Raw genomic sequence first — 15,380 nt, 5'->3', positions numbered from 1 at the left:
ATATCATAATATACACTTGTTCCCCGACCCGAGTGAGGATAAGTGGTACAGAAAATGTATGGATGGAATATACAGTTCTGTTTGCGTTTTCCACCTTTGATATCGGTAAAGCGTATACCACAATAGTTATGAATAGGTCGACACGACACGCCCCTTTTGAGCTGTGCGCCTATGGCGACGCTAAAATGGGAGGGTCAAAGTCGTCAGCGCATTCTATGTGTGTGGATCATTGTGCTGCGTACGTTTGCGTACAACGCCGTACATTACGATAAGGGAACTGTAACCTTTCACAGGTTAAACTATTTCTGTTGAAAATCGGTTCGGAAATGAGCAAGTTAGGACTTAATTTCAATGTCCATGGATTGCCTTAATGAGAACGTCGACCTCCCCAACATGGCCGCCACTTAGCCACGTCAGTAACTCAGGCTGCTTCAGTGAGCTGTCGTAGCTAGTCTTCGTATCAACGGTTGGTTATGTGACTTTTCGACGATTGATTGGTCTGCCTGGAAGAACCGGAAGCAGATCCTCTTACGACAGAGAGCTAGCCGGAAGCAGTAGCCAGCCGCAGGCATTATATCTCGTCAAAAGGGCAGACATTGTACTAAATCGTGAGCACAGATCGGTGCTCATGCAGTAGGCTGTTGTCATGTTGCCTGGGTCGATGAAATTGGAGGTTTTTCTTCCTCCAGGATTATGATGTCGGCGTGACTTGCTAGCGTCGCCTGAGCTGCACTGGCAGCTGCTGCCTTTCTCCTCAGCTTTGCTGTGTTTGGACACGTAGGTCGGGTAAGTTATCTCATCTACGAACTAGATTCAAGTCATAACATAATTTAGGTCTTTTTGGCCTAAACTTTACAGTTCATCCGCATCTTACAGGCTACATAATTTCGTGTTGAATATTTAAAAACGTTGGTAATTTGGGGCTCAAATGCTTGATCCCATTGCTCTCAGTCACCGGACTGATTAGGAAACAGCAAAGTAAAAAAAAAAAAGATGACTCAAATAAATAAATCTCCCTCCAAATACATCTTTAAGAATAATTGCGATTGAACGTTTCTACCGCGTCACGCCTCGTGTTGGCGATGCTAACAGATGGTATAGTTGTATTAAGGTAGAATAAATACCCAATGTCCGGCCCGCGGGCCAAATCCGGCCCGTGTCCAAATTTCCTCCGGCCCGGAGCATCATATCATAAAATCAATATGTGGCCCGCCAGCACAGTTTACTACAGTAAACAATACACAACCCCCCCCCCCCAAAAAAAAAGCCATTTTATATTTCACCAGAGGGTGGCAGTAGATCTGTGGCCGCACTCTCGTCGCGTGACCCCTGTGTGAACTTTTACCCCTGTGGTATGTTTTTAGCCCATTTCTAAAATGGCAACTGAAACTAAAAAGAGGAAAGTTGACAACAAGGGCCGCCGTGTCCAGGACAAGTGGATTTTTTCACTGACATACGAAACAACTGTGTCTGCCTAATTTGCCAAGAGACTGTGGCTGTTTTCAGAGAATTTAATATTAAGAGGGACTACCATACCAAACATGCTAACAGCGAACAAACTGAAGCCACTGGAAGCTGTATTGATAGCACAGCAGCGCTTTTTCACAAGAGCACGTGACTCAAATGAAAATTCTACAAAGGCGAGCTACGAGTCTCAGTGAATTGTTTTTTTGTGATGATCAAACCACAGTATGGTCAAATTTCTGTCATCTGATTTGACTATAGTATAGTCAAATCAGATGACAGAATAGTATAGTCACTACACTATTCTTTGTCAAAATGCACTGGGATGTGATTTGTTAAAACAAAATCAATAAATACATGTTTCTAAAAAAGTTCAGTCAACTTTAATCAACTAGTTCATTTGTAGTTAATTTATTATTATTTTAACCTTTAACTATCCTGGTAATGCAATTGTAAACAGATTCTCATTTGGAATATCGACCTAGTTGCAGACAGCAAAGTGATATAAAGTTACATATTTACATGTTCATTTACAATGGTAATGGTTCGAGGAATGTCAGGCCGAATGGTCGGCCCCCATACATTTTCATCTGACCAAATCTGGACCTCTTTGCAAAACGTTTGGACACCCCTGTATTAAGGCCTTGGCAGAAAATAGAACCCTTGCAAATCTGCAGTAGCTTTAGGTATCCATTACGCAAATCATCGAGATCATTGTAAGTTTTAAATATTTGTGAATGAGATAATGTATTCCAACATTGATAAAGAATACAGTAATATAAACACGTGCGTTTTTCTGCACCAAGTGTCAATTCATGTCCCAAATGAGTGGCACATGTAGCAGTTGCATTTTTATCATAACAGGATCACGTACCTATTCCCAGGGTTTAAAGCATTGATCTTTGAGTAGCCTACACACCATGTAGGATGATAGCAAGTGCACTAAATGATATGACATATTGTCATATGCTGCTACTGTCCCAATAAAGCTGGTGTTACAGGATTCTAAAGCTCAGTCACTGGCAAGTCAGGAAGAGGAGTGACACCATTACCATCAGTTTAATCTTTTTGCTTTCCTTATACTGTACAGGAATGATGATCCACAATGCAGCGGCATCACAGGACCCTTACCAGGGTGCAGGGGAAAGGGGGGAGCTGGTGCACACTATATCCAAGGACACTCTGGCGTCTCCAGATGTTTCTGAACTGGGAAGCCCGAGATCTACACTGAATTTTGACCTCCTCAACATGGTTGAGTCTTATAAGAGAATGGCACTCTTTCTGGAACCAGTTACAGATGCCATGGAGCTGGCCCGCTTCCTTCTAGGGTGTGTCTTTGGAACACAGTTGAACGCAATCTGGACTGTTCAGGGATGCTGGTTGACTTCCAATTTGTTAAAATTTTGAAACAACTTTTCCCACAGGAAATTGTAGTTCGTGTGTTTCTGGATCAAACTGTCACCTTCACAAAATGTTTAACTGTTCAGGCAGTGATTGAAATAGATTTTAACATTGCAAACATTTATACAAGTTGACTTCATGCAGCGCACATTTAACATTCGTAATAGTCATATAATTGTAAAAAGACGGTTATGGTGCAATCTGTACATTTATTATTATTGATGTTGCACCCAGGACAGATTGTTGTAGTTCCTACCTCGTGGTAAGTTCTCGTTTTAGTTATGTTCATCGTCAGAACTTTTTTATCACTGGTACCCTTGTTGTATGTAGCATCATAAGTAAAAGAAAAAGTATTGACAAAAATCAATTGTGAATTTAATCCTTTAGATCACGTGTGTCAAACTGGTGGCCCAGGGGCCAGATCCGGCCCGTCACATAATTTTATCTGGCCCGTGAAACCAAATCAAAATTACTCATTGTGTTCTGGTGTAATACCATTGAGATATGTGCAAGCATTTTTTTTGTTACCAATCCCCATTTGAAAAGAAATATAATAGTTTAAAAACATGTTTTTATACGCTTCTGATTTTAAAAACTGGCTATTCATCAATGTGTTGTGTATACTGTATGTAATTACAGTATATGAAGAAATCTTTCATTTATATGGGTTCACAGTTGTAGCGGCCCTCCGAGGGAAGTCATAACTACGATATGGCCCTTGACAAAAATGAGTTTGACACCCCTGCTCTCGATAGATGCTCACTGAGCTGCAATCTCACAAGATAAAGCCTTTTGTTATGTTATGCACAGTAGCATTTCGGCCTCTGAAGTTTTGTGCGCTTGTATAATTTTTCCAGAAAGTTTTGGTTAAAGCAGACTCGTAAAATTTCAGTATGATTTAAAATTTAGAGGTTCCACTCTACCTGAGAACCAGTTAGTCTGCTATTGAAAACATGAGCAAGTAGAGACATCTTGTTAAAAGTATGATTTTTATTTATTTTTTAAATTTATTTTTCAGGTGGAGGATGCCCCTGTGCTCGCTGCTCATTTGTATATTCCTCAATGTCTTCTTCTGCACTATTAATGAAGGTAAGCTGAGGCTTCATCTGGCGGCGGTGGCTACTACTAACTGCCCTCTTCTCCTCAATCAGTGGGTTGGCTGGCAGTATGTTTGGTGGCAGTCACTGTGCCTGCTGCCCTGGGATACCTGCAGGACAGGTGCTGGGGCAGAGCCTCAGAGGCAGAACTCCAGCGGAGGCACTATCACACTGTACACCGCCGAGATTTGCAGACTGTGCATCTCAGTAAACAGGAGGCCATGCTGGAAGTCAAAGACCTGTAAGAAATACTGCATTTCACTGACTGATTGGTTACTTTTAATGTTAGTGGAAAAATCTCAAGACAAACTGTCAATTTGACAAATTAAAAGGTATGTATTAACCCACAGAAAACTTGAGCAGAGAAAATTAAACACAGCCCCTTTTGGTTTTGATCGTAGTTGTAATCATACAATAGAACCTCTGAATACAAATTCCACTGAGGTAGTGTAGCTCAGAATTTGAATATTTTTTAGATATTCATTTTTAGTCATCCTTGCTTCGGTGATGCTTTTATTACCTATTGTTATCACCCTACTGCATAGGGCCCTCGGGTCAAAAGCAATGTTATGAATGCACATTGTAGTCGGGTGGGTCTTTATTTATACAGTACTACACTGTAAAGGGTTTACTTTTTTTGCATGGAAGAAAGTCGAAGACCTAAATAGAAGTGAAATTCTTTTTCGTCATGGATGTATACCTGAAAGGAGACTGGATTTTGTTCTACCAATTACCAGTAAAACAATTCCTAGGTGTCTTCCCGACCTATCCCTTTGTTTCCACAATTTTTTCCACAGTTCCCAGGTTTCTTTGTCTAAATAAAAGGCCTCCCACATTCCTCAAACAAAATACACAAAGGATCATAAAGGATTACTAGACACTTATGACACTGGTTGAAATTACGATGTTTTTGGGAGTAGTTGGGCCCATATCAAGTACGACTCATGACCCCCTTACCAACTTTGCTGAGCAATTGAGTGTGCCATTAGCAGAAGCTCACGTTCATGTCTGTACCCAACCACAAGACAGACTTGTACTGGAGGCTCAGCTTATCTCCCGGTTTCTCAGTGTGGCAGTAATATTAGTCTATCTTCACATGTGATAAAGAAAATATGCTTGAGTGTGAGTATTGTTATATGGTCTGTTCTTGCACAAGGAAATATTCTGACATGCTTATGTGGAAGAAGAATGTCAGTTTCTCATCATGGGCTGATCTTTTCTGTCTCCAGGTTGAAGCATCTGGATGACATGCTGTCTTCGGCCTGTCAATCAGCAGAGACACTTTACAAGGTCCTGTACTGGGACAATCACACCACATCATCAAGGTCTGACACGCACATGTAAATGCACAACCATTGGGTGTTCTTGTGGCCAATTTTACACACAAATATTACCTTGTGTGAATGCCAAAGTGTACTTAATTATAGGTGTATATTAATCATAAAAATGTTGTTGAATGGTACTGGAAATTATTTGAAGTCTTTGTGATTAGGTCATCTACTTAGCCATTTTTTCCTTGGTAGTAGTCAGACCAGAATTTAAAACAGGAAAACTGGGACTATTGCTAACTTGGTGGTGTTTTCATTTCACCATTGATGGGCCAGTGTTGCCATGGCGATGATGGAAACTGTTCTGTTTCATGCCAGTGTACCATCAAAATGATTTTTGTCCATGTTCAGATTTTATTTTTGTTGTAGTGAAAAGTGCATTTTTTTTTTAAAATTGGTACTTAATTGGGATTTTGAACAAGTTACACAATAATTTCTCTAAAATAGTTATGGCATCTTTAGCTCCAGACTTATTAGAGACCACTTTATACATGAATAAAACTGGTTGAAAATACTGGCTCATCAGTCATCATTTACATCTCATCATTTCTCTCCAGGTTTTATGTAGGATTGTTTACAGTGGTGTGTCTTCTCTACCTCGCTCCTGTGGGCTGGGTGATTGCTGGGTTGAACAGCGCCATCTTCCTTTGGAATAGAGACTTCCACAGAGGTCTTATAAACAGATTGGCAAGAGAATGTATCTAAATTATTTTCAACAGAAAATTCGTTTGTCTTGTTAACTTGTGTTCCAGTTTTGTTGGACCTGAAGAAGCTGCTCCATATTGGGCAGACCCCCACTTCAGAGGTAGCGTGTGAAGAACAGGAGCACAGCAATGTAGTGGACAGGACACCCACACCAACCAGTCTGGAGGTGAGTGACACTCCGATAGAGAAAACTAAGTTGAGTAGCTGTGATGTACAGTATAGTGTAAAAGTCATCGGAACTTAAGGAGGAATATTATGCACTTTTATTGTAACAATTTAAAACCATTCCCAGGTGTCTTAATAAAAAGTCTCTGACATTCTTAAATCAAAAGACTACACAAAGAATAAAGAATTACACAACACTTAATAGGCACTTGTAACTGGAGTTCCAAATCACAAATCCTCATACAAATGCAGAGTATGGCCTTAGTTGTCATGATGACTGGGATTGGAACTAGGGCATGCAACAAAATGAGCGGCTAGTCAGCGTTGCCAACTTTGCGAATTTAGCGAGTTCTCCGACCCCTCCAGTGATTATTATTACTATGATGACCAACAAATCTAGCGACATTTGGTGGTGGTGTTCGAGACTTTTGGAGACTGAGACTCCCGGACCAGGAAATGTTCACTCCAATGTATCCGGACTCCAAGTGAATGTCACTTTAAAATTGTTTTGGCACTGCTATAATGACTGTTTCTCTTTTTTAGAGTAATCAGAAAATACAAACAAACAAAAAAATAACATTTTAGTGTTAATTCCCATGACACGACAACTTCTATTTGTCACCTACAAAACATGTATACCATGCATATGTTTTAAATGAGCACAATGAAGTTTAAAACAAAAACTGAAATGAACACACACACACACTTGAATAGTTGATTTCACAACAAAGCAAAACAAGTGCATTTATAACGCATTTCATACATAAGCTAACTCAATGTGGTTTACATGTTTAAAAATGTTTACTTTTAAAAAAATGTTTACATGTTTAAAAAAAACAGCTTATAAACATTTAAAACGAAGGGAAAAAAACAAATACAATTAAAACAGCTTACAGTGTAAGAAATATTTAAGTGGAAATGCTCTAAAAAGCACTTATTTTTTTATTATTTATATATATATATATATATATATATATATATATATATATATATATATAAATCTGGACTTAAAAACATGTACACTTGGGGCTGACGTCACTTCTGTTGGCAACTTATTCCATTTGTGTGCAGCGTAATAGCTAAATGCTGCTTCACCATGTTTGCGTTGGACTCTGCTCCACTATTTGACCTGCGTCTGTCGATCTCAGAGCCCTACTGGGTTTATATCCCATTACCATTTCTTTCATGTATTCAGGACCTAAACCATTTAGTGATTTATAGAGCAGTAGCAGAACTTTAAAATTACTTTATTCAAAAGCTGACTGAGAGCCAGTGTAAAGACTTTAGAATTGGAGTAATATGCTCTGACCTCTTTGTTCTGGTCAGAGCCTGAGCTGCAGCTGCTTAATGCTCTTTTGGGGAGTCCAGTCAGAAGACCATTACAATAGTCAAGTGTACTTGAGATAAAAGCATGGATAAGCTTCTCCTGGTCTGCTTGGCACATACAAGCCTTCACACTGGATATGTACTTCAGATGGTAGAAAGCAGTTTTAGTAATTTATTTGATATGACTGTTGAAAGTCATGTCATGTTTTGTTGTGGTTTATCCATCCATCCATCCATCCATTTTCTGAGCCACTTATCCTCACAAGGGTCACGAGAGTGCTGGAGCCTATCCCAGCTATCTACGGACAGGAGGCGGGGTACACCCTGAACTGGTTGCCAACCAATCGCAGGGCACACTTAAACAAACAACCATTTGCACACACATTCACACCTACGAGCAATTTAATCTTCAATTAACCTACCATGCATGTTTTTGGGATGTGGGAGGAAACCGGAGTGTCCGGAGAAATCCCACGAACCCCTGTCCTCCGGAAATGTGAGGCAGATGCTCTAACCCGTTGGGTACCGTGCCGCATGTTGTGGTTTAATTGAAGAAAATTTTGGCTCATCCAGTTATCTGTTGAACTGTAGTCATCTGGAGACACTGCTAGATATAACTGTGTCATCTGCATAGCTATCATGGTCAAAATTAAAGTTCTGAAGAATTTGAGCCAAGGTTAAAAAAACATGTAAATTCGACACACCACAGAAACGAGTAATGTTAACAAGCCTGCCAAATTTGAATGAGTGAACATAATTGCCAAGTATATAAAATCAGGTTTCAAAACTTGAATAAAAAGAGCGACCTCTCTACTCTCAGACGCTGTGGGCATGTCAAATGGGTGCGCCAAAAGGAATCCAACATACTGAGGAGGGTGATACCTTTATATGGTGTAAAATCACGTTAGGAGGCTCAACTTCAAAAGTGAATGGTTATTGTGGACTATAATCATCAAAAATAAGTACACAAGTCAACTTACCCTCGTTGTTGGTGACATAATGTTACAGCCAAACACGGCACCTGATGACAGCGGGGCGGTAGGAGGAAGCCTGGTAGTTGGACAGTCTCCACTGTCCCTTTCACGAGTATCAAGTTACCCAAGAAACCATGTTGTCTCTGGTGAAAGTTTACAAAACTAGCCGTCGTAAAATGCGCACTGCAGAGTCAGCTGGTGGTGTTGATGATCTGCATGTGTATTTGAAAAGTCAATAAATCACTTTTTTTTTTTCCCTCTTTTTTTTTTGAGAGCTTAACAAAACGTCACCGAGCTGTTCTGTAAATTGAGGCATCCACCGAAGATGCGTTTTTGGGGTGTAGCCATCGTTAGCTTGCTAACTGCACTGGAGTGGTAAATGGGCCTTGTTATTAAAGTGAAGGACCGCTAACACTCAACTGAGCAGCCAAAAGAAATGACGTCCCTTTCTTCTTATATAGTGGGAGAGGGAACTCTCACTTGAAAGTATAACCCCACGGGGCTGTGTTTTACTCCCGTCTACAAAATCAGGAAAATTAAAACGGTGAAAAAGGTGCTTAAGTTGTAGCTCAACAATCCAGCACTATATTGTTAAGTCTTTGCATATGTTTTCAGCACTTATCTTCAAACATATTTAATGTATTTAAAAACAAAACACCGATATCTGCTCTGAGTCCTTTTAACCATTTCAAAGAGCAACTTATTTCTTCTGTCTTAGTTCTCTAGCAGAGGCTTGGACTTTATGTTAAACTGGTCCTCCTGTGTTTTGCTTTTGTGGAAAGGTTCAAGTCATGACAATAGATTTTTTTTTTTTGTAATGTATTTCCTTGCAGGACATATCACCTGGCAGTGTAGAAGAAGCGGAAGAAGCTGAGCCTGATGATGAATTTAAAGATGCAATTGAGGTATTACTGCTTTACATGTGTATTGAACCTTTTCAGTACGCATTTACACACCACTCAGCAAAAGTGTACTGTATTTAAAATTGGTGGAATTACACATGGTCTGGATTACTGAGAGATATTTCAAATCAAGACTCGTTAATAATTAATGATTCAATAGTTGGAACTTGGATGGTCATCTCTGTGGGTCTGAATTATCCTAACGCTAACCCAGATACAAAACTCGTAAAGGCAGAACTGATTTTTAACTCAATGAGTTGATACTCGCGTATTTATAATTGGTTAGCATAAAATGACAAAATATTAAAACATATTTGTGACCATCACATCGTCAGATCTTTTTATATTTGGTGCCGTGTTATCAAATGTGTTTTGTATCTTTGTTTTGATGCAAAGCCAACCTTGTTCATGCTCTAGCTGTACTGTATAAATTATTCACCCCAGGCAGTATATTTCACTGGTTTTGTTAGCATGTCATTTAGTCTCCTTAATTTTAAATTAATACATTTAAATGTCATTTGAATTGAAACCATCTGTTTGTTGACCTTAGTCTTTCTGTTTGACCATATTTAGCTATTAGCTGGTTTTAAGGCCAACCCATTGTGAGAGGCTGTACCTTTTTGTAGCTAGTTGTAAAGTAATAGTCTGCATAATCATTAAAACAACATTAATCATAATTGTTAATTTCCACAGCAAACAAATGGTTTCAATTTCCTCATCCCTGGGTGGAACAAACGTATTAATAATGTCATTCCTGTTTATCTCCTGCTTGGCTCTGAAATCAGGAAAGTTCAATTTCCCTGCAGGTGAGTCTTGCCCCAAGTCCTCTGACACTTGGTAATGTTTTTTTCCTAATGTACCTGTCACACAATTGTGTGAACTGACCGAGTTGTGTATTGTATTTAGAAGTCTGTAGCATGTTTCTTTTGTAGTAATGTGGATGCTTGTGTGTAAAGTTGTACTCTGTAATCCTACATCCCACAAAGGAAACCCCTTTGGTGTTAGTGGTGAGTATATTTTCCAGTACCTTCCATTCATGCATCCAACAGTGATGATGTATGTGTATAAAGGGCTTGTTGCTTTCATGCTGTCTGCATTAGGGGCTTTCTTTATTACTGGTCTTCGATTGTTATATTAGTAACATCAGTGTTTGAGCCGTACATGTTCTTAAACATAGTAAATGCCGTTGTTTGTTTTACACAGTGAGCCTATGCCTTGCATTCCAGAAAGTAGGTCCTTAGGTGTGGCAGATCATTTTATCGTGCATGTGCATGTATTTTTTTGTGGCTGTAACTTGGTTCATCACTGTCTTTGTTGTACAGTCCATTATTTAATTTGCTAAACATGATTAGAACTCTAAGGTGGCCGGCCATCCGCTCTCACACTGGTCGATCTCCAATTTGTGTGTACTATTTCCAAACATTTCACATAGAAAGTAATACAAATTAAAATAATTCCATTGCCAAGCACTTGCCATCATAAAACTTTTATTAAAGGTACATGCAACAATTGAAGTACGATTCTAAAGTGTAATGAAAACTTTTTTGGGTGGCTTTTTAAGCAATTATTCCTAAAACAATGTGGTTAGTATTCCAAGTACAATATTGTGGGCGGTTAAGTTGAAGTTGCCATTGTAAAGGTGAACTTTTCATTTTCATGCATTTAACCTTCTGACTAGTAATAGTTACATGCTATATTTCGTTAACATTGTGGGTCTTCTCTTGTTTTTCCCCTTCCTCCCTTTTTAGGAGGATGATGATGGTCCACTTGGAGCTCCTGAGTTTGACGCCATCTCTGAAAATGGCCTCCTGAGTCGTAATGAACCCATACGCAGCAAAGTGTCTAAGCTGACAGAGAAACTGCGCAAACGCTATCCCACTACCAGCGCAGGTCAGAGTGCTGTGACAAATGGTTTCCAAGTAGCTGTGACAATAATGCTCACAATAGGTGTCTGTTTTCCTCTCTCCAAAGGCAACTGTGCTAGCTGCAATGCTGTCTTCTCAGTTCTGAAGAAAAGGGTGAGACTTAGAGAACTGATATTCGAACTGTGCACATTGTATTATATTAAATACAAAGTCTCAGCACATCTGTCCTCTTCCTGTTCTAGAAGAACTGCAGTAACTGTGGCAACAGCTTCTGTTCACGATGCTGTTCTTTCAAAGTGCTGAGGTCTTGCATGGGGGCCACTGGTAAGCTAAGAAAAGAATCAAATTCATCAGATCTTTTAAAGTTGAAAATAAAAATAGGGTGTCTGCCAAATCCCTCCCTAATTTTAAACTGCTGTATTTTAGCTGTATTGTAATATTCTTTCCCACTTTGTGGCTACAGATTCGGATTTCATACGGTTTCATGTCGTATACAGAATAAGGAAGCATTACAAACACTCGATGATTGTGCACCCTCCGGTTACTCTGCAAACATCGGTGCAATAGTCCAGCTCTGTTAACTGTCTGCAGCATATCTGGACTATTCATGCATACTGGTTCAGTGGTCAATTTTTTCCCCTCCCCATCTTATTCAGGGCTGTAAGAGATGGGGGTTCATAAACCTTGCTCTGTAAAGTGAGTCAGAAGCAATTAGGTCCGGTGAAGTTGTAGGCCACTTGCAAAACACGCAATCGTCTCATCCTGCACATAACAGCTAGATGCCAGTGTGACAGTGTGCCATCTTGCTGAAACTGGTACTCCCCACCATTGGCAATTTCTCTGCAGATAGGGAATCGGTCTTAATCTAGCTAATCTATCTACATCAACAATGCATTTACATTGTTTGGGATATCATAACATCATGAATTCAGGGATTGTTTTTGCGGGTACCCTGTATATATTCTGAAATGCTGGTCGACCTCCGATTTTATTTTCCCATAATAATGGAAATTGAAATCTGTGTTGCCAACCAAAACCTTGATTAACTTTAAAAGCATAGTAAGGTAATGTGAACATTATTAACAGCATAGAAAAACATTTACTGTTGTATTCTAAAACTATATACAACTACTTGCCCCTTGATAACGCGTGACTGCGACATAGCGTTCAAGGAAGTGGAGAGTGAAGCTTATTGAAGGCAAATGGACTTCATGCATCACACTTTGAATTCAAACATTCACAGCTGTCAAGTAATTAAAATAAATTGTGTACAGTGAGTGAACCCCTGTTTATTTTGTGGGATATGTTCCAGTGCCACTGGAAAAAGAAAATCTGCGATAGATCATTTAAAAAAACACTTTACACACATTTAAACTCATTAAAACACACCCTTTAAACATAAACCTATTTGAACATGTTTTTTGCAAGCATTAAATGACTAAAAAATACTGTATAGCAGTAACCTTTTTGAAATGTACTTCTTGGGTACTGATCAACAGGAAGGGTTACTATTTTAATACACAATTAAATGACCTTTAATTGTAATGAGGCAGACTGGTTAGCACATCTGCCTCACAGTTCTGAGGACCTGGGTTGAAATCTGGCCTTGCCAGTGTGGAGTTTGCATGTTCTCCTCATGCCTGTGTGGGTTTTCTCCAGGTACTCCAGTTTCCTCCCACATCCCAAAAACATGCATGGCAGGTTAATGAAAGACTCTAAATTACCCGTAGGTGTGAATGAGTGTGTGAATGGTTGTTTAGATGTGCTGTGCGATTGGCTTTACAGTGGCTTACAATATCAAAAATGTTTTTGATTAGAACTGAGGCCTACAAAGGTACTGTATTTTAATGTCAGTCATGATGGTGGGGCTTGGAGAGCAAAGAATTATTTTTTTTAGGTGGTAGGTGCTTCGTGTAAAAAGTTTGAGATCCACTGGCCTAAGGCATGGTGTTCCATAGATGGTTAAGTTGAGTGGGAATGGAAATATTACAGTACTTGGTGTAACCAATGTGAGCTGAATCATGGACTTAAAAGCAATATATGTACCGAACCGGGATTTTTGCGGTAGCATTACAATCCTAGTGATTATACATTTAGGTGATTTCGCAATTTTACCCGACCCTTGAGGGCAACCATAACTATGATGTGGCATGCGATACGTTTTGACACCCCTGCTTTACATGCTGACTGCATGTCACCTAATGTGACGTCATGCATTTACATTGAAGTACAAAGTGTACATTTAGGGTGTTAAAATTTTGAGATTCGATTGTATTGTTTTAAGGCACCCCAGTGTGTCCTGTTGATCACCTGTCACTTTTTTTTTCCAGCTCCAGAGGCCCAGAGAGAGACTGTGTTTGTTTGTGCTACCTGTAATTCCTCACTCATCAAGTTACAATGACATGACGTTGGCCGTGTGACCTGGTGGGATGTTCGTCACCGTTTCCTCCTCCACTCGTCACACCGTCAAGTTACTAAACCCTCGACACATGCCTTGGTTTTCAACCTCTGGCACATGCATCCTTTGAGATTGCCCTTTCCTTTTCTATATTATGCCCATCCTTGTCACTGGATGTTGACGTTAAGGACCCTTGTTTGTCCCTTTGTTGACCAAAGGGATGTATGAGCATGCATGAAAATCAGGTGCTGTCAGGTGTCGCTTACAAGATCAATGGTTTTAAAATGTTCTGGCTGACCACCAACATGATCAAATTTGAATGTCTTCAAAATGCCACCCTGTGATAGAGTAAACTTTGAAATTTGATTTCAGTCCCGCTTTGGTGACTAAAACTCTTGTGGATTACTGTTTAAAATAATTTAAAAAATATGTGCAATGAGTGATATGCTTAACAAGGTGTGGCAATGCACTGGCAAAAATAAATTGGACTAGCATGCTTTTCCTTGCGCTGGTGGAGCTTCATGGAATCACATTTTACACCTCACTGCATAAAAATTCAGCTAACTGGAGTCTTTTAATTGAACAGGGCAGCTGGGTCAAATAGTCAGCTCCCTCACACTCTTGCAAGCAGGACTTAAGAATGTATCTGGTCTAATTCTAACATGTGACTGACCCAAGATGCAATGTTGTTTTAAAATTTATGCAGGCACTGATGATTGTAATTGTTTGCTTAGCTTGTATTGTAACCAGACACATCCCTTCTTCTAGAGCTAATATATTTAATTTAAAATGCCTGAAAATGCAAGTTATTTGATATTTTTTTTGTCATGTGTATATATTGCTACATATTTTATGGGTGAACTATTTCATTGTTGAAATAAACTAGGCAATCCCACATGGCTGTATGACGATGACGATGTGCCTTAGTAGAGCCGACGCAACCTCCAACACCAAATCACAAGGAACCACCTGCTGAATAATACAAATGACTGTGGAACTATTGAACTTTTATATTTGACTTCAATACAAAATGAGTTTTACATTTGGGGGCGGGGGGCTTTAACTTAAGCGCCTTACAAGAAACGTACTCTTACCTGGTGATGTGAACATTATCAAACAGCTTAGCTATATTTGTGTTTAAGAATGAATAAAAAACTAGACATAGCAGTTTTCATTGATGGAGTCACAAGGTGCTCCAAATATGTTAGTGTACCTAGGACAACATAATACACATTAAAACATTCATCCTCTGTATAGCTTATGCTCACTAGGATCATGGGTGTGCTGGAGCCTATTCCTGCTGACTTTGGTGAGAGGTGGGTACAACCTGGACTGGTTGCCAGCCAACAATCATAAAATTGAGGACTAGCCAGCAGTGTAGAAACAAGATGATGATGCAGTTATGGAGCTCCAGACCAATGTGAACAGTCATGTTCCAATTTAGAGCATTTGCCAGTTTCAACAGGAAATTGACACTTTGCATTGCTGTTACAATATCATTGCAGAACTAGACAATTTAACACTATTTGGTCAACGTTATTGGAACAGTAAAACAGGATGTTTCCTGTGCTGGGCCTTAACTTGATTTAATTGTGATTTTTACATTGATAGGAGACAGCCAGGCCAGTGTACATTTTACAGCTATCAACTTCAACAACCCATGCATTCTAAACTATAAATCTGAACAAGTGTAATTAAGATAAAAAAGTACCCATTTTAAATAAACAGAAGCAGAGCATCATAAAAGATTTAAAA

General features: G+C 39.4%; 1 protein-coding gene across 3 annotated transcripts; it reads left to right on the top strand.

Moving 5' to 3' along the window:
• The first annotated feature begins 252 nt into the window (after window positions 1–252).
• On the top strand, window positions 253–14,520 carry zfyve27 (zinc finger, FYVE domain containing 27). 3 transcript variants are annotated; one of them, XM_061769558.1, is made up of 14 exons: window positions 254–786; window positions 2,555–2,792; window positions 3,884–3,954; window positions 4,017–4,203; window positions 5,192–5,287; window positions 5,848–5,960; window positions 6,043–6,161; window positions 9,294–9,365; window positions 10,148–10,168; window positions 10,349–10,369; window positions 11,111–11,252; window positions 11,334–11,380; window positions 11,470–11,551; window positions 13,558–14,520. In XM_061769558.1, the coding sequence occupies exons 2-14, from the start codon at window positions 2,557–2,559 to the stop codon at window positions 13,626–13,628; spliced, it is 1,278 nt and encodes a 425-aa protein (XP_061625542.1). In that variant the 5' UTR covers window positions 254–786; window positions 2,555–2,556; the 3' UTR covers window positions 13,629–14,520. The 3 variants fall into 3 exon arrangements, with proteins under 3 accessions (XP_061625543.1, XP_061625542.1, XP_061625544.1); XM_061769559.1 differs by lacking the exon at window positions 10,349–10,369 and having other exon boundaries at window positions 253–786; XM_061769560.1 differs by lacking the exons at window positions 10,148–10,168; window positions 10,349–10,369 and having other exon boundaries at window positions 263–786.
• Window positions 14,521–15,380: the final 860 nt, after the last annotated feature.

This window comes from Phyllopteryx taeniolatus, chromosome 4 (genome assembly GCF_024500385.1).
Source record: "Phyllopteryx taeniolatus isolate TA_2022b chromosome 4, UOR_Ptae_1.2, whole genome shotgun sequence".
NCBI classification, from domain to species: domain Eukaryota; kingdom Metazoa; phylum Chordata; class Actinopteri; order Syngnathiformes; family Syngnathidae; genus Phyllopteryx; species Phyllopteryx taeniolatus.
Note: the sequence above shows the minus strand (reverse complement) of the source record. Positions and strands in the feature narration are given on the sequence as shown.